Raw genomic sequence first — 19,915 nt, 5'->3', positions numbered from 1 at the left:
TTTCGAATCCAGATTCGTATCTTTTGAACATTTTTTTTTGTTTCATGTTCAAAAGTCTTGTAATTAATGGAAAGTTAGCATGGACTGGTATGATAATTACGTCACAAGCAGAACAGATATTTCTTGACAATAAGTATGTTTTTGTCTACTCGATTAAATGGTTCTCTTAGGAAAACTAATAGATTTTCTAGTTACATTAACTGACACTTTCACTTTGTTGACGTTCTGAATTTCCTCCACATTAGTAACTTATACTTGTGATATATTAATGCACAAATACCTGTTGATAGTATTTCAGATTTGTGCCAAAAGAATATGGCATTTATAAATGTATAAGAAATTGGAGAAATGATATTCATAAGTAATACTCATGCCCGAAACTAATTAGATTAACGTTAATCATTTTGAATTCTGTAGAACCCAAGGGTAGCCTTACTTTTTTGATGACTGTACGTAAGTGAGAGAGAGAGAGAGAGAGAGAGAGAGAGAGAGAAGCATGCATGCCAAACACGACACCAGTTGTTGGTCTCCAAAACACCTCTGAGTTTCACAACAGTATAATCCATTAGTCTCCTACAAAATGTAGAGAGACGTTTTTCCACAAAATGTTACTTTATGCAAAAGAGACAAAACTTGTTTATGTTGGATGCCCGACGCGTCTCTCTTCATTCCACCTCTGACGTCAGGGACTAAGGAAACGGTCTGTGTCGTCTTACGTCACAAACGATGGATCAGCCAGTCGGAGTCTTCTGACGTCAGAGACTAGGAACCAATCAGAGTAATCTCACGTTAGAGACGAGGAATGAACCAATCACAACCCTCTGACATTAGAATCGAGGAACCAGACAATGAGAGTCATCTGACGTCAGAGGCGAGGAACCAGAGTAATTTCACCTTAGAGACGAGGAATGAACCAGTCACATCCCCCTGACGATAGGAACGAGGAACCAACCAGTGAGAGTCATCTGACGTCGGAGAAGAGGAACCTGAGTAATCTCACGCTAGAGACGAGGAATGAACCAGTCACATCCCCCAGACGGTAGGAACAAGGAACCAACCAGTGAGAGTCGTATGACGTCAGAGACGAGAAATGGACCAGTCCGAGGCAGCTGGTGAACCAGTGATGCAGAATAAAGCGAAGATGAGTCAGTGTCTGCCAAGGATCACTGGAATCTATCGAACCATTATCGCACATTTGTGAGGTAATGGGACAGAAGAGGAAGAATGAGGCCCGCTGATAGTGTTTTGCTTGCCAGTCGTTCGCCGTATGAATCCATAATCCTAGCTGTCCCTCGGCGAACACCGCAGTGAACAGTTCGCCGTTCTTTTTAGTGTTCATCTGGAAGTCTTTTAGAAATATCTTTCCGGTTTCTTAAACAATTACACTATTGTCTCATAAGACGTGGCTTCACACTGTGTTGCCTCCGTAGGCAAGAAGAGAGTATATCACAATGTAAATAGACACAATGGACTGTTTTCTTAAAATACAAATGTCTTGAAATGTGCCAGAGTGACAGGATCTGTGAGAGGGTTACAATAGAGAGCCAACTGAAGTTTGAAACTATTGTCATTATATATATATATATATATATATATATATATATATATATATATATATATATATATATATATATATATATTATCCCTGAGATAGGGGAGAAAGAATACTTCCCACGTATTCCCTGCGTGTCGTAGAAGGCGACTAAAAGGGAAGGGAGCGGGGGGCTGGAAATCCTCCCCTCTCATTCTTTTTTTAAATTTTCCAAAAGAAGGAACAGAGAAGGGGGCCATGTGAGGATATTCCCTCAAAGGCCCAGTCCTCTGTTCTTAACGCTACCTCGCTAATGCGGGAAATAGCGAAGAGTTTGAAAGATATATATATATATATATATATATATATATATATATATATATATATATATATATATATATATATATATATATATAAAGCCCTGAATATTCTCAAACGTTTCATTTTCTTGTAATTTTATATATCAAACCCGCACACGGTGACCCCTGGTCATACATGACGATTAATGTGATCAAAAGATATCATATTTTCGTTACTAACAGTTCTCATGTTTGTTGCCAGCGCACATCAACCACGTCCGCTCCATGGCTGGCGTGGACTACGTGGGTCTCGGTGCTGGCTACGACGGCATCAACAGGTGAGTCTGTCTGTGTCTGTCTGTCTTCCTCAGGTCGTCTGTACCCCTACCCCTAAACTCCCTTCTTCAGGATCTGAGAACTGATCATGTGGCCTTGAATTCTCCTTGGGAAGTTGTCTTGCTTAAATCTCCTCTGCTTTTGTTTTGAGATGAAGACCCACAAGTGCCACACACACGAGCAGTGCTTATATATAGATTTCAGATATGTTTCGTGAACTGAAGCATCGTATGTCTACAGCATCAAAAACCCTACGTCGAAAATCGTATTTCGAGTCGAATCAAACCCACTGATTTTACGTTTTGTTGTACGGAGAACAACAACACACTACTCCTACTAGGTACTACTACATTCAATATATCTTGTAGTCTAAAGAATATGACTATTTTTTTTCTTTATACACAAAGAGATTTACGAAGCACTAGTGATATCCAGATTCTGAATTCTATAAACGTCAGCGTGCCAATTAGTGCCGAGGGTTCCTGGCGCTAATTGGCCTGATTACCTTTTGTGTTCTGGCCCCAATTTTCCTGCTCGTTAACTGCTCTCACTTCTTTTCTGGTCACGTATTTATGTCCAGGTTTTCAGTGTTGTGGGATGAAGAGGGGATATATATATATATTTTTTTCTTTCTCTGGCAAGTAAAAAACTTGAGGAGGCTCACTGGCGAGGTTGCGTCTTAATTGTAATGCATCTGTGCTCTAGTTATGAGTCAGCATCACACACACACACACACACACACACACACACACATACGATCATGTTTGCATGACTGATGTGCTCCAAGCAAGACGAAATGCCATCCTCGTTAGGGTGTGTGAGGGGCTGTCCTTTCCTTGCAGTTTTCTCAATCGCACACCTCCCTCCTAACGAGTCTCACCATACCTTTGAAGGAAGTAAATCCAAAATACGTTTTTTTAGAAAAGCGTTGTCCACGTCGAGCACGAAATTAACGACTGAAAAAGAGAGAGAATTGAAATGAGTTTTTTTTTTTGTCTCATACGTGAGTGAATTATCTGATCCTTGTAAACAATGACGACCCTAGTTACCCTTGAAGACGTGGGAGGGACTGATGACACATCCCTCTCTCTACTTGCAGGACACCCGAGGGTCTGGAAGACGTGTCGCGGTATCCTGAGCTATTCGCCGAGCTGCTGCGGGATCCTTCCTGGTCCCTGCAAGACCTGAAGAAGTTGGCGGGCCTGAACCTCCTACGGGTCTTCCAGCGAGTGGAGCAGGTACTGTCCCATGCTGGTGTGCTGGTGGCTGGAAGCTGGTGTGCTGGAGGCTGGTGTGCTGGTGGCTGGAAGCTGGTGTACTGGTGGCTGGAAGCTGGTGTGTTGGTGGCTGGAAGCTGGTGTGCTGGTGGCTGGAAGCTGGTGTGTTGGTGGCTGGAAGCTGGTGTGTTGGTGGCTGGAAGCTGGTGTGTTGGTGGCTGGAAGCTGGTGTGCTGGTGGCTGGAAGCTGGTGTGTTGGTGGCTGGAAGCTGGTGTGTTGGTGGCTGCAAGCTGGTGTGCTGGTGGCTGGAAGCTGGTGTGTTGGTGGCTGGAAGCTGGTGTGCTGGTGGCTGGAAGCTGGTGTGTTGGTGGCTGCAAGCTGGTGTGCTGGTGGCTGGAAGCTGGTGTGTTGGTGGCTGGAAGCTGGTGTGCTGGTGGCTGGAAGCTGGTGTGTTGGTGGCTGGAAGCTGGTGTGCTGGTGGCTGGAAGCTGGTGTGCTGGAGGCTGGAAGCTGGTGTGCTGGTGGCTGGAAGCTGGTGTGTTGGTGGCTGGAAGCTGGTGTGTTGGTGGCTGCAAGCTGGTGTGCTGGTGGCTGGAAGCTGGTGTGTTGGTGGCTGGAAGCTGGTGTGCTGGTGGCTGGAAGCTGGTGTGTTGGTGGCTGCAAGCTGGTGTGCTGGTGGCTGGAAGCTGGTGTGTTGGTGGCTGGAAGCTGGTGTGCTGGTGGCTGGAAGCTGGTGTGTTGGTGGCTGGAAGCTGGTGTGCTGGTGGCTGGAAGCTGGTGTGCTGGAGGCTGGAAGCTGGTGTACTGGTGGCTGGAAGCTGGTGTGCTGGTGGCTGGAAGCTGGTGTGTTGGTGGCTGGAAGCTGGTGTGCTGGTGGCTGGAAGCTGGTGTGTTGGTGGCTGGAAGCTGGTGTGCTGGTGGCTGGAAGCTGGTGTGTTGGTGGCTGGAAGCTGGTGTGCTTTTGGCTAGCTGTTGTTGTACCACTGGTGTGCTGTGGACTGGATTTTCGTGTGTTCTATTAGCTGAGTGTAGGTGTGCTGTTGATTGGCTGTTGACCTGCTGTTTATATACTGCTGGGTGGCTATTGGTGTACAAGCGATGCGGTGTTGACTGGCTGTAGGTGTGGTGTTGGTTGGCTGTTGGGTATATGTTGGTGCGTTGTTGGCTGGCGGTTGATGTGCTGTTGGCTGGTTGGGTATCTGTTAGTGCGTTGTTGGCTGGCTGTTGATGTGCTGTTGGCTGGTTGTTGGTGCGCTGTCGGTGTGTTGTTGTTTAGTTGCTGGCTTAATGTAGTTTAGTTATTGGCTTGCTAAAAGATGGTTATTGGTTTGTAAGCTGGATAACTGTTAGCTGGTTGGAAGCTGTTGGTCGCTGGCTGCTACCTGTCTGCTATGTGTTGGGTGTCAGATGTTTCTTGTTTGCCGGTAGTTGACGATCTCCAAATACGAGCTGTCTTCTTCCTTTCTGTTAGGCTGACAGGTCGTTAGAGGAGTCCTGTCTGGTTGGCTGTAAACTGGTTGCCTTATAACATTTAGTTCTCATTGTTAGTTCTTGGCAGTTTCTACCGTAGCTGTTAGTTGGCTGACTCTGGGCAAGCTCTTAACTGCCTCCTGCCTTTGCTACTAAGTGGACGCTGGCTCATGGCTGTCAGCTTGTTGTTCGCTGAGTGTTGGTTGCCTTGGTGTATATTGATGCTTGGCGCTTGGCTCAGGTGTGTGTGGGGGCGCTGCCTATCCCCACTATCAGGCGTCCCTTGCTATTCATGTACTACATCCTGCCATCCCTTCTTCTTATGAATTAGACATGCATGTCTGTCTCTTTGCTTCTCCCTCGCGCTAGCCTGCATGCACGTCTCTCTATCCCTCTACCCTTACTTAGGCCTAGTTGTGCACGTCACTTTACCTCCGACACACACACACACACACACACACACACACACACCGGTCTAGTCATGCACACCCCTCTAACGCTCTCTTTAGGAATAGACGACGCCCTTCCTCCCTCCCAGGAATAATCATGCACGTCCAGCTGCCCGACCTCATCATTCTCCTCCTCATTATATGTGCCTCACTACTCCCTGCCTGACGATGATGCACACTCCAGCTGCCTCAGGCTCGTCATGCACTCTCCTCCCCTCCTCACGCGCGCTCTGCATCCCCCGCCGAGTCGTCATGCATGCATCCCCTCCGCCTACCACCACCCACAACCACAAGAGTGCCCTCAGCTAAACCCCACGTGTATGGCGGCAGGTGCGCGAGGAGCTGCTAGCCGTGATGCCCTCCGAGGACATCATCCCCATCCACGACATCGAGACCCGCTGGCCCTGCAGGTACAAGTTCGCCAGCCTGAACGACGCCCGAACCTGACCGCCCACCTTCGCTCCCGCCCGCATCTAACGATCCCTCCCACGTTCAGGCCCGCACCTGACACAACCCACCCTCGCCCACACAACCCACCCTCGCCCACACTTCAGGGAGACTGGTACCCATCCGCCAACGGGCGGGGCATGAGAGCAAGCAGGTCTTCGTCATCCTCACCCGTCTGAAGAGGAGTAAACATTCTTACGAAGGGGATGGCGACTCCATACCATCGTACGCTCCTCTACCTGGAGTCACCTGATTCAGCCAAGCCAGGCAGGTGAGTCGAGGCCATGGCAGTGATGACACACCTGCCAGGTAGGTGACTCGCACGTTGCCCTCGCTCGCTATCCACCAAGGTGGGCCCAGCGAGTGAAGACCATAACGAGCAAGACCTTCTGCAGGCGTGCCACTAAGGGTTCCTCAGCGATATAGCAGCTCAGAGGATACACTCCACTGGTGCAGGCACTAGACGCCACAGCTGTTGGCATCAAGGGCAAGAGACTTGCGCAAGAGATGTAACAGGAGCCAATGCGAATAGCACAGAGGTACCCCTACACCTCAGTAATGTCGGCCATCATTCTACCAAACACAATGGAAGAATGATAATAAGACTGTGTGAGTTACGCTGTGACAACATCGTACTGGACTTTTCCCTTACGAGTTCGAGTTGTCAGCTCGGACCCCAACCACAAGTTGTTGTGAAAAAATAAGATAGAAAATGGGAGAGGTACGCATGGTTACCCTGAGGCAGCCCGCCCAACCCTCACACTTCTACTGGTCGCATTAAATGACTGAGTAATAATGGTCGTTGTTACGATCGTGGTGAAAGTAATAGCCTTAGTGGTATTAGTAATAGTAGCGGTAGCAGAAGTGGTAAGACTAGTTTAGTAGTAGTAGAAATGATAGCAGTAATTGTAGTCATGCTTCTTGAAATAGCAGTAGGTGTAGTAGTAGCAGTTGCTGTCGTTGTGGCTGTAATAGTGGTAGTAGTAATAGTAGTAGCAGGAGGGAGTAATATTAGTAGTAATATCTGTAATGCCATATGTAAATAGATCATTAGTCTTATAAGTATTCCCTGACATAGGAAGTTCTCAGCCATCACGTACATCCACCAAGACAACTCTACCAACCTGTGTGTGATCACAATAAATACACGTATAGATGATTAATAGCCTCTACCTCAACTATCCTCACCACCACACTAAGATTAACCATCCGACCTATGTGTAAACACCAGGGTCGGTCCAGTCCACTTTCCCTGACCTACACCACACATACAACACTCAACACCACTTCTTCATCCTTATACCTGACTTTCCCCACAATACTCAACACCACTTCTTCATCCTCATATCTGACTTTCCCCACAACACTCAACACCACTTCTTCATCCTTATATCTGACTTTCCCCACAACACTCAACACCACTTCTTCATCCTCATATCTGACTTTCCCCGACAACACTCAACACCACTTCTTCATCCTCATATCTGACTTTCCCCACAACACTCAAACCCACTTCTTCATCCTCATATCTGACTTTCCCCACAACACTCAACACCACTTCATCCTTATACCTGACTTTCCGTACATCACTCAACACCACTTCTTCATCCTTATATCTGACTCTTCATACAGCACCCAACAACACCTTGTTAACTTTGTAATACATAAATGAATCCTATGGCGAAAAGTAGTCTCATTCACCTTCTCAAAGAAAATGACAAATTTTTAGGGAAATATATATATATATATATATATATATATATATATATATATATATATATATATATATATATATATATATATATATACACACACACCGGACGCTACTCCCTCATACATGAGTCCTTAATCCTCATTACTACACCTTGGGATTTCCCTCTCATATGTTTGTATATAATGTATGATTTATGAGGAGTTTCTTTCCCTTCACACAAGGTGCATTATATATATTTGTATGACCACACATCTGTGTATTATAGAAATCGCTTGCTTCTTTGTGTACATTTCATGCTGCCAACTACCCGGTTCAAATAGGAATTTCTATCAACTCGAAAGTATTTTTCTAAACTCGTGTCAGCTCTTTAATGCTGTTTAAATAAAATGTTCTGTTGTAAAGATTTTTTTTTTTTCCATCACCCATGAACGTTTGTTTTCTAGAAATATCGACATGTTTCGAATTTCTTCAGAACAGACACTGGTTCGATTCCTTTCGGATCATTTCCAAGAATGGTTCAATTGCTCATTAAGCTCCAGAGAGAGAGAGAGAAAGAGAGACTAGCTGCTTTAGAATCCACTCAGCTCTCATGCCAGTCAAGTTCAGGCAATTTGCAATCAACAGCCGAAGGAAATCCACCAGCAAACATTTCTTGTTCATTTACGTGAAGCGCTCCTCCGACCCTTCGCTTCGCTTGCTACCCAGAGCCTGAAGAGTATAGTCACCACTTTACGATGATCTGGTATGGTCAAGACGAAGCTTACTCTCATTCATCTCTTTGTTTATCTTTCATTCGTCTCCGTTTAAGCGATTGCGATATTGATTTCTCTCATTCACATCCACGAGAGCAATTCTTTCTTCGTTTTGCTGGACAGAAAATGCACTTTCGCTGCTCGTCTTCTATGACATGGTAAAAGAAATTCTCGACATGATTTGAAAAGAACAACACAGCGGGTATTTAAATTCATAGCGTCCTAACCCGTTACGTCTCGCGTCATACGGCCTTTAAACCTACAGCGTCCCAGTCGGTTAAATGGTACCTGGGGAGCATTTAAACTCAGTCTACCAGACTTTTAAATGGCGTGCGGCTGGCATTTAAACTCAGTCTACCAGACTTTTAAGTGGCGCGCGGCGGGCATTTAAACTTTGCGAGCGTTCTAAACAGTTTAGTGCCGCGCTTAGGGCATTTAAACCCAAAGCGACCCCAGGCAATTAAAGGGCGAGCACCGGGCATTTAAACTGACAACGTTCCAGACTGTTAAATGACGCGTCGCGGGCATGTAAAGTTAGAGCGTTATAGGCAGTTAAATACTGTGCTTCATGTAATGAAGCTCCGAGCATTTAAGCCAGCGGGCGTTTAAATCTAGCGTACGAACATTTATATACAAATCCTTGTCAAGCCTGTTGTTATGGACCTTGTATGCTTATTAATTGCAAGGATTATAACAAAAGATTATATATATATATATATATATATATATATATATATATATATATATATATATATATATATATGTGTGTGTGTGTGTGTGTGTGTGTAATTTTCTATGTGTACAGGAAGGCGAGAGTTCTACATTAGAGGGGCCCCATCATCTAATCATTCTATGCCATGATGTAGCCCTTTAAACCTTAGTAAACTGACAGCATTAACCTCTCTCTCCTCTCTCTCTCTCTCATGATGGACAGTCGTGTAGCCCTAATCCTCTCTCACTGTGGATCCGTTCAGTTGATCGTCTCTGGATCTTCTCAATTAGACCTTTGCGTCTTTTCCTCTCTCTCTCTCTCTCTCTCTCTCTCTCTCTCTCTCTCTCTCTCTCTCTCTCTCTCTCTCTCTATCTATCTATCTATCTATCTCTCTCTCTCTTTTCAGGTGTAGTGACCGGATTTGCTAGGCAAAATCCAGTTTTTGTCTGATGTATGTGTTTTGTAATTCGATGAAGATGTCCATATATTTGAATGCGAGTTTTATATTTGCTACCTATGTGTGTGTGTGTGTGTGTGTGTAAGAAATCAGGATGGCAGATGAGGGGTGTTTGGGTGGTGGAGGTATATGAAACGAAAGATTCATGGTTTATGATTTCGTGAAAAGAGAAGAGGTAGTGAAAACCATGCGTAAGATGAAGTGTGACAAGGCAGTTGAGGTTGATGGGACTGCAGTTGAACTTCTCATAAAAGGGGGAGACTGTGTTGTTGATTCACCTTTTGGGATTTTTCATGCACTTATGGTTCAAGGTGAAGTGCGTAAGGTTTGGTTCAAGGTGAAGTGCCTGATGTTTGGCTCGAAGGTGAAGTGCATGAGGTTTGGTTCGTAGGTGAAGTGCCTGAGGTTTGGCTCGAGATGAATTGCCTGAGGTTTGCTTCGAAGGTGAAGTGCCTGAGATTTAGCTCAAGGTGAAGTGCCTGAGATTTGGCAGAATGACTGTATAATGCCATTATTTTAAGGTGACACGAGACAGAAGTGAATATACGAATTACAGACGTAAATGTTTGTCCAGTGTACCTGGTAACATGTATGGGAGAGTGGTGACTTAGAGGATAGTGTTGTGCACAGAGCATCAGACTGGGGAGGGATCATGTGGTTTCAGAAGTGGCAGAGGGTGTGTGAATCAGGTGTTTGCTTCGAGGAAGTTTTGTAAGAAATACCTAGAGGAAAAAAAGGAAGTGAGTTGTACGTGGCGTTCATGGATCTGCAGAAAGCGAATGATATAGTTGACAGAGATGCTTTGTGAAAGACGTTACGAATATAAGGTATGGGAGGGTAGCTACTAGAAGCAGTGAAGAGTTGTCATCACGAGAGTAAGGTGTATGTGCGAGGACGAAAAGAGGAGGGCGAGTGGCCCCGAATGACAGGTGGACCAGAGGTTAGGGATGTGCGATGTCATCATGGCTGTTTAATCTGTATATGACTAGGGAGGTGAATGTGAGGGACAGGTCTGCCGTGTGTTGAGGGTGCGGAGGACCAGGGAGGTGGACTAGATTTTTGCTTCGTTGATGACATGTCTCCTGATCAGGGTGCAAATATTAACTATTATTATTTGTATTAGTAGCATTTGTCTTTATTATTATTATTTCTGTTATTGTTATTATTATCATCATCATCATCATCATCATCATCATTGTTATTATTATTATTATTATTATTATTATTATTATTATTATTATTATTATTATATTACATCCATAGGACCCATTTTTAGGGGTTCCTACAACTTCAAGGCTGCACTCCTATCAGTAGCAGGGAAGGGATAGACTTCTTTATACAGTCTTGTGTTTTTTTGTTTTTTAAAGAAGGAATCCAACGGTAGGACTTCACCATTTTACTCACAACAAGACGAAGTCTCGTAATACGCTAGGTCAAATGTGGTCTGAGATTTGTGAGTTTTCCAATCAGCCGTGGTATAACGGTGTAGCTCATTGGGGTGCCATTCACATGATCCCGGGTTCGATCCCGGGGTGTGTGCAGGGGTGAATGGTTTGCATCGATTTCATGCATCAGTACGTGCTAACGAGGGAAATGGCGAATTGGTATATAAAAAGATGTATGAAACTATGTTAGTTTTTGACTTTGTGCTACTTGTAGAGCAGCAGACAACAATCAATAATTCGCACATGATTTTTTTATTTTTTTTAATTCTGATAATAACATACGTCTGGCAGGGTAGTCCCTGTACTCACCCATGGCAGCAAGCCTATAGTCTCAATACCATCCCAAATATCGTACTCTGTCTCTACCAACTGGGACTTGGAGAAGTCCATCCGTGTGAAATAATGTTCCTCTACCCTACCAGAGAGGAACCCTTGATGTAATACACGAACGAGAATTCCAAAAGGAAAAAAAAGAATAGTTAAGTGAATTTGACGTGGTGTGTTGCATTTACATACCTCGGGGCTGAATTCACTCTCCGAACTCACGGCGCTCATACACGAATGCAGCAAGCACCAGAAACTGAATTACTGGTGACCCGAAACTGTCTCAGTATTTTGAAATTGAGAGAGAGAGAGAGAGAGAGACATGGCTTGTTATTATTTTATACATGAAATAGATCTACGATCATTTTCCCCGGTTTTTTTTTTTTAAAGTTATTGTGGCTTTTATCTGTTGCGAGAAGACGAGAGAGAGAGAGAGAGGGTAGGGAGGGAAGGCCATCCCCTCAAAGGCGAGTTATGTATGTAAACACAACTCCGAGCAGATCCCCCCCCCCCCCTCTCTCTCTCTCTCTCTCTCTCTCTCTCTCTCTCTCTCTCAAAGTAAGCACTCCAGACAGACGTCCAGCCAACTACAGACGGTCTACCGAAGTCCCGCAGCCATAGAGTCATGACCCATGACATGCCACATGGGTCAGGGCATGGGTGTGGGTGAGGTATGGCTGTGTGGCGTCCAGCGAGGATCATAACAGCTTGAGGAGGAGGAGTGATAGCAGAAGAAGAAGGGCATAAACGCCTCTGGACCCCAAGCGGTGACGGAAACATCAAAAAAAGTGTTGAGCGAGGCGAAGTTCGGGATATGGTAGGGTCCGGTGATGTTAAACGAGGCAAGGATCGGTGTTGTGAGATCTGGTGGTGTTAAACGAGGCAAGGATCGGTGTTGTGAGATCCGGTGGTTCAGTCGGGTGGGGGTCTGGTGGTGGTGAGCGAGGCAAGGTTCAGTGGGGTGGGGGTCTGGTGGTGGTGGTGGTAAGCGAGGCAAGGCTCTGTGGGGTCGAGGTCTGGTGGTGATTCAGTACGGATGCCTCTCATCCACATGAGGATCGGAGCTCAGCCAGGCAAGAAACTCGGGGTCATGATGATGCTTCTTGTCTTTCCTTCAGATATACTAAGCAGAGGGGCACCAGGATGTGAACACCACACTCCTTACGGGCAGCCAGTCAGAGAGTAAATCACATATGGTGCGTGGAATGCGTAGACTTATGGGTAGTGTTAATCAGAAATGCATTTTTTTTTCCCCTACCATTATCATAAACAAGACATAAAGGGTTAGTTTTGCCTATTCCTATGGCTGCAGGTATGAAGTTTTTTTCTTACTATATTGTCAGAATTATATAGTTTTAAAGAGAAAATGAATTCTCGTTCTTGTTTAAATAAATATGTAAATGATTTAATGATTTCAAGTTATATGTTTTTTTTTCATTTGATGCATCTGTAGAACAATATGATTTTCTCGACTCCGTTACAGATGACAAGCGAAAGCATATAAGGAATTATACTCTTCTTTAAATTATGAAAAAAGGAAAGCGTGTTTATATATATATATATATATATATATATATACCAACTACAAGAACATTCTGGTGCCAACGACCAGGTAGTGTTTCATTCCTAGGAGGCAAATCCACTGCTGGTAACACTTACGTAAAGACTAGGCTATACTCCATTGTGAACCGCGGTTTCATACAACACCACCACCACCTTTCCCTTTCGGTAGCTAAAACTCGCCCAGCTTGTAACCTAAGTGTCTTGCTTTATTGCCTCCTAGTTAAACGAAGTGATGGGACGGTGGTTAAGGCAGATAAACTGGACTGCCTTCAAATGAATTTAAGGAGTTTTTCGGTGGGAGGTCATTTCGCCAGACTCCAAAATGCTCTTTAGTCTCTGAACTTACAGACAGGGAGGCCAGGGACGTAAATATTTATGTCTAAAGTTTGGATAAGACGGTTCTAGTCAACCCTGAGTACCGCTAGATATTGCCTACCGCTATACATGCCGTCCACGGCAGCAACGCTGGCTAAATAGAGCAATTGTTTCCTACCGGATGCGGTAGGGAGTGATATAAGAAGCCAACCATCATACATGTAACATCACATCTTAACACACACACACACACACACACACACACACACACACACACATACATACATATATATTATCCGCGGGGATAGGGGAAAAAGAATACTTCCTACGTATTCCCTGCGTGTCGTAGAAGGCGACTAAAAGGGGAGGGAGCGGGGGGCTGGAAAGCCTCCCCTCTTGTTTTTAATCTTTCAAAAGAAGGAACAGAGAAGGGGGTCAAGTGAGGATATTCCCTCAAAGGTTCAGTCCTCTGTTCTTAATGCGTGAAATGGCGAACAATATATGTATATTATAAGAGAGGTGTGGTAATAAAAAGAGTGTGGTTGAGAGAGCAGAAGAGGGTGTTTTGAAATGGTTTGGGCACATGGAGAGAATGAGTGAGGAAAGATTGACCAAGAGGATATATGTGTCGGAGGTGGAGGGAACGAGGAGAAGTGGGAGACCAATTTGGAGGTGGAAAGATGGAGTGAAAAAGATTTTGTGTGATCGGGGCCTGAACATGCAGGAGGGTGAAAGACGTGCAAGGAATAGAGTGAATTGGAACGATGTGGTATACCGGGGTCAACGTGCTGTCAATGGATTGAACCAGGGCATGTGAAGCGTCTGGGGTAAACAACGCAAAGTTTTGTGGGGCCTGGATGTGGAGAGGGAGCTGTGGTTTCAGTGCATTATACATGACAGCTAGAGACTGAGTGTGAATGAATGTGGCCTTTGTTGTCTTTTCTTAGCGCTACCTCGCGCACATGTGGGGGGAGGGGTTGTCATTTCATGTGTGGCGAGGTGGCGACGGGAATGAATAAAGGCAGACAGTATGAATTATGTACATGTGTACATAATGTATATGTCTGTGTGTATATATATGTATACGTTGAGATTTATAAGTATGTTGTATATGTGCGTGTGTGGACGTGTATGTATATACATGTGTATGTGGGTGGGTTGGGCCATTCTTTCGTCTGTTTCCTTGCGCTACCTCGCTAACGCGGGAGACATCGACAAAGTATAATAGATGAATAAATATATATATATATATATATATATATATATATATATATATATATATATATATAGTTTTAATAAAATGGCCTTTATAGGGTACTCATTTGCCCATACCGTCTGTTAAAAGGAGTGAACAGAAAAGAAACACTCGAAGACTGAAGGTCTCATATGCGGGAAGAAACAGTGATCAAGTCAGCAGTTTATGTTTGACGTATTGCCAAGTCACCAAACAAACATAACGTCAGATAGGAGCGGCTATTCCGTATGGTGCCCAGCGTGAGGGGGGAAAAAAAAAAAACATGGTTGAGGACTGGCTTACAAAATTACCTGCTCAGTTGAGGATTGAGTGTGATATTTTAAAGTGTAATTGATGAGGCAGACACCAGCGTTGCCAACCAAGCACGTTCCAAGGTAAGCGCTACACGCTAGCCTAGCCAACCTTATCTCGTACATACTCGTAGGCAGCTAGACACTGTACGTATCCAAGGCTGAAAAAAAAAAAGAAAAAAGACCTTCCGCAAAGGCGCCCCCTCAACCACACACAGAATTCGTTTTCGATTGACTAGTTCCGCATACTGGTGGCAGGCAACAGGTGAAATATGGCAGTGGAGGAAATCTCGAAGAATAGTTGACGCCTGGGAGAAGGTAAGGAGGAGGAGGAGGGTGGGGGAGGGCATGGAGACGCTTGGGAGGTGGTGGTGGTTGTGAGAGACGGGAGGGAGGAGGAGGAGGAGGGGGCGCGTAGTAGGAGGCTTTTAGCCCGCTTCATCAGCGAACGCCTCACCAAACAGAGCAGCTGCCGTGAAGTCTCTCTTGATGTCAGACTCTGAAGACATTTTCCCGCCGTCTCACAGGTAACGTAGCTACGAATCTTTTGCGGTGGGGAATGAAACAAAAATCCAAAGTCTTTTCTGGAAGTTTAGTTGAACATATGTATGAGATTTCGTGTTATGTTACATAGTATATACATCTCTTAGTGAAGAATGTTCGTCTTGTACTAGAATCTAACTTTTTTAAGAACTAAAACTAAAGGTATGTCTAACCCAAGACATTATTTACATTTAGTAATAATCACACTTGATTACATCAGTCAACTCTCTCGCTGTAGGAGGAACATATTACTTTTCCTTTGCTTCATCGTTTTCTTTTATCTTATCGTTCACAGCCTATCTCTAACCTCTCGAGTCAGGTTGGCGGCCAGTGATGCCGAGGGTGCACTGAAATTGCGTTTGTCAAGGCTGAAGTGGATAAAGGGTTATCATGGGTGCAGTGAAAGACATGTTTGTCGAGGAAGAATTGAAAATACGTCCGTTGGAGGAAGACATAGTGGATGCGCTCGCGAATGGTGGCGTTTCTGGTTTACATCTGGTTCCACGAACTCAGAGAGGAACTCTTCTTAAAGAATTGGATACCAAGCCTTCGCTGCTTTCAGTTACAAGGAAATGTGGACTTTAGAGTGAGCAGTTCTTTAACATTATACTCCTGTCTGAGCAAAGGTAACTTTTCACTTGCTGCGTAACCTCGAGCAGACGGAGTCCGGTAACACGCACACACACAATATATATATATATATATATATATATATATATATATATATATATATATATATATATATATATATATATATATATATTTCTTTCTTTTAAACTATTCGCCATTTCCCGCGTTAGCGAGGTAGCGTTAAGAACAGAGGACTGGGCCTTTTTTGGAATATCCTCACCTGGCCCCCTCTGTTCCTTCTTTTGGAAAAAAAAAAAAAACGAGAGGGGAGGATTTCCAGCCCCCCGCTCCCTCCCCTTTTAGTCGCCTTTACGACACGCAGGGAATACGTGGGAAGTATTCTTAATCCCCTATCCCCAGGGATAATGTATATATATATATATATATATATATATATATATATATATATATATATATTTTTTTTTTTTTTTTTTTTCTTTTTTTTTGTCGCTGTCTCCCGCGTTTGCGAGGTAGCGCAAGGAAACAGACGAAAGAAATGGCCCAACCCACCCCCATACACATGTATATACATACACGTCCACACACGCAAATATACATACCTACACAGCTTTCCATGGTTTACCCCAGACGCTTCACATGCCCTGATTCAATCCACTGACAGCACGTCAACCCCGGTATACCACATCGATCCAATTCACTCTATTCCTTGCCCTCCTTTCACCCTCCTGCATGTTCAGGCCCCGATCACACAAAATCTTTTTCACTCCGTCTTTCCACCTCCAATTTGGTCTCCCACTTCTCCTCGTTCCCTCCACCTCCGACACATATATCCTCTTGGTCAATCTTTCCTCACTCATTCTCTCCATGTGCCCAAACCATTTCAAAACACCCTCTTCTGCTATCTCAACCACGCTCTTTTTATTTCCACATATCTCTCTTACCCTTACGTTACTTACTCGATCAAACCACCTCACACCACACACTGTCCTCAAACATCTCATTTCCAGCACATCCACCCTCCTGCGCACAACTCTATCCAAAGCCCACGCCTCGCAACCATACAACATTGTTGGAACCACTATTCCTTCAAACATACCCATTTTTGCTTTCCGAGATAATGTTCTCGACTTCCACACATTCTTCAAGGCTCCCAGGATTTTCGCCCCCTCCCCCACCCTATGATCCACTTCCGCTTCCATGGTTCCATCCGCTGCCAGATCCACTCCCAGATATCTAAAACACTTTACTTCCTCCAGTTTTTCTCCATTCAAACTTACCTCCCAATTGACTTGACCCTCAACCCTACTGTACCTAATAACCTTGCTCTTATTCACATTTACTCTTAACTTTCTTCTTTCACACACTTTACCAAACTCAGTCACCAGCTTCTGCAGTTTCTCACATGAATCAGCCACCAGCGCTGTATCATCAGCGAACAACAACTGACTCACTTCCCAAGCTCTCTTATCCACAACAGACTTCATACTTGCCCCTCTTTCCAAAACTCTTGCATTCACCTCCCTAACAACCCCATCCATAAACAAATTAAACAACCATGGAGACATCACACACCCCTGCCGCAAACCTACATTCACTGAGAACCAATCACTTTCCTCTCTTCCTACACGCACACATGCCTTACATCCTCGATAAAAACTTTTCACTGCTTCTAACAACTTGCCTCCCACACCATATATTCTTAATACCTTCCACAGAGCATCTCTATCAACTCTATCATATGCCTTCTCCAGATCCATAAATGCTACATACACATCCATTTGCTTTTCTAAGTATTTCTCACATACATTCTTCAAAGCAAACACCTGATCCACACATCCTCTACCACTTCTGAAACCACACTGAATAAAGGCAGACAGTGTGGATTGTGTGCATGGGTATATATGTATGTGTCTTTGTGTGTATATATATGTGTACATTGAGATGTATAGGTATGTATATTTGCGTGTGTGGACGTGTATGTATATACATGTGTATGGGGGTGGGTTGGGCCATTTCTTTCGTCTGTTTCCTTGCGCTACCTCGCAAACGCGGGAGACAGCGACAAAGCAAAATAAATATAAATAAATAAATATATATATATATATATATATATATATATATATATATATATATATATATATATATATATATATATATAAACTGCTCTTTATATAAATTGACATACAGACATAGACAAATATAACATAATGACAGACATAGACAAAAAAGTGAACATGCAGACAGTGACGAAGAGCCAGACATAAGAGACACGTATATATAGACAGGTAAAGACGGACTCACTCGGCGAAATAAGTTGAAACGTAGAAAAGTTGCAGGAACCTTCATCCCAGCAACCATAAAGAAGACCAAAGACTTGGCAGTGTTTTCAGAATTCTTTTTTTTCCTTTTAAGGTAAATTCCCTGTCCCAACCTTAACCTGCCCAGCGCCCGTCCCCAAGGGGGGGCCACCAGGTGATGCGTATCTTCCTAAGTTAGAACAAAACTTTTTTTTTTCTTTAAACATTTATAGGTGGCTGGACGGCTTGATCAACCATGATGGGTTACTTTTTCTTTTACCATTTCGCCTGTCTGGAAATCAGTGACACTTTCTCTTCATGAGATTGATTCAATTACTTGATAGCTTCCTCGAATATATATATATATATATATATATATATATATATATATATATATATATATATATATATATATATTTCTATTATACTATTCGCTATTTCCCGCGTTAGCGAGGTTGCGTTTAGAACAAAAGTACTGAGCCTTAGAGGGAATATCCTCACTAGGCACCCTTCTCTGTTCCTTCTTTTGGAAAATTGAAAAACGAGAGGGAGGATTTCAGCCACCCGCTCCCTCCCCTTTTAGTCGCCTTCTACGACACGCAGGGAATACGTGGGAAGTATTCTTTCTCCCCTATCCCCAGGGATATATATATATATATATATATATATATATATATATATATAGATATATATATATATATATATATATATATATATATATATATATATATATATTTTTTTTTTTTTTTCTTTCTTTTTTTTTTTGTCGCTGTCTCCCGCGTTTGCGAGGTAGCGCAAGGAAACAGACGAAAGAAATGGCCCAACCCACCCCCATACACATGTATATACATACACGTCCACACACGCAAATATACATACCTACACAGCTTTCCATGGTTTACCCCAGACGCTTCACATGCCCTGATTCAATCCACTGACAGCACGTCAACCCCGGTATACCACATCGATCCAATTCACTCTATTCCTTGCCCTCCTTTCACCCTCCTGCATGTTCAGGCCCCGATCACACAAAATCTTTTTCACTCCGTCTTTCCACCTCCAATTTGGTCTCCCACTTCTCCTCGTTCCCTCCACCTCCGACACATATATCCTCTTGGTCAATCTTTCCTCACTCATTCTCTCCAAACCATTTCAAAACACCCTCTTCTGCTATCTCAACCACGCTCTTTTTATTTCCACATATCTCTCTTACCCTTACGTTACTTACTCGATCAAACCACCTCACACCACACACTGTCCTCAAACATCTCATTTCCAGCACATCCACCCTCCTGCGCACAACTCTATCCAAAGCCCACGCCTCGCAACCATACAACATTGTTGGAACCACTATTCCTTCAAACATACCCATTTTTGCTTTCCGAAATAATGTTCTCGACTTCCACACATTCTTCAAGGCTCCCAGGATTTTCGCCCCCTCCCCCACCCTATGATCCACTTCCGCTTCCATGGTTCCATCCGCTGCCAGATCCACTCCCAGATATCTAAAACACTTTACTTCCTCCAGTTTTTCTCCATTCAAACTTACCTCCCAATTGACTTGACCCTCAACCCTACTGTACCTAATAACCTTGCTCTTATTCACATTTACTCTTAACTTTCTTCTTTCACACACTTTACCAAACTCAGTCACCAGCTTCTGCAGTTTCTCACATGAATCAGCCACCAGCGCTGTATCATCAGCGAACAACAACTGACTCACTTCCCAAGCTCTCTTATCCACAACAGACTTCATACTTGCCCCTCTTTCCAAAACTCTTGCATTCACCTCCCTAACAACCCCATCCATAAACAAATTAAACAACCATGGAGACATCACACACCCCTGCCGCAAACCTACATTCACTGAGAACCAATCACTTTCCTCTCTTCCTACACGCACACAT

At 43.9% G+C, this 19,915-nt stretch overlaps 1 protein-coding gene across 1 annotated transcript in view; it reads left to right on the top strand.

Annotated features, from left to right (window-relative positions):
• Positions 1 to 6,441, top strand: part of LOC139756387 (dipeptidase 1-like) — a 37,394-nt gene extending 30,953 nt beyond the window's left edge. Inside the window, exons 9-11 of the mRNA XM_071675788.1 lie at positions 2,093 to 2,168; positions 3,266 to 3,404; positions 5,634 to 6,441. Of these exons, the coding sequence (XP_071531889.1) occupies positions 2,093 to 2,168; positions 3,266 to 3,404; positions 5,634 to 5,750 (332 nt within the window). The 3' untranslated portion in view covers positions 5,751 to 6,441. The remainder of the gene's footprint in view (positions 1 to 2,092; positions 2,169 to 3,265; positions 3,405 to 5,633) is intronic.
• The last annotated feature ends 13,474 nt before the right edge of the window (positions 6,442 to 19,915 follow it).

This window comes from Panulirus ornatus, chromosome 21 (genome assembly GCF_036320965.1).
Source record: "Panulirus ornatus isolate Po-2019 chromosome 21, ASM3632096v1, whole genome shotgun sequence".
Classification (NCBI taxonomy): domain Eukaryota; kingdom Metazoa; phylum Arthropoda; class Malacostraca; order Decapoda; family Palinuridae; genus Panulirus; species Panulirus ornatus.
The sequence above is the reverse complement of the archived record's forward strand: the minus strand, read 5'-3'. Positions and strand labels throughout refer to the sequence as shown.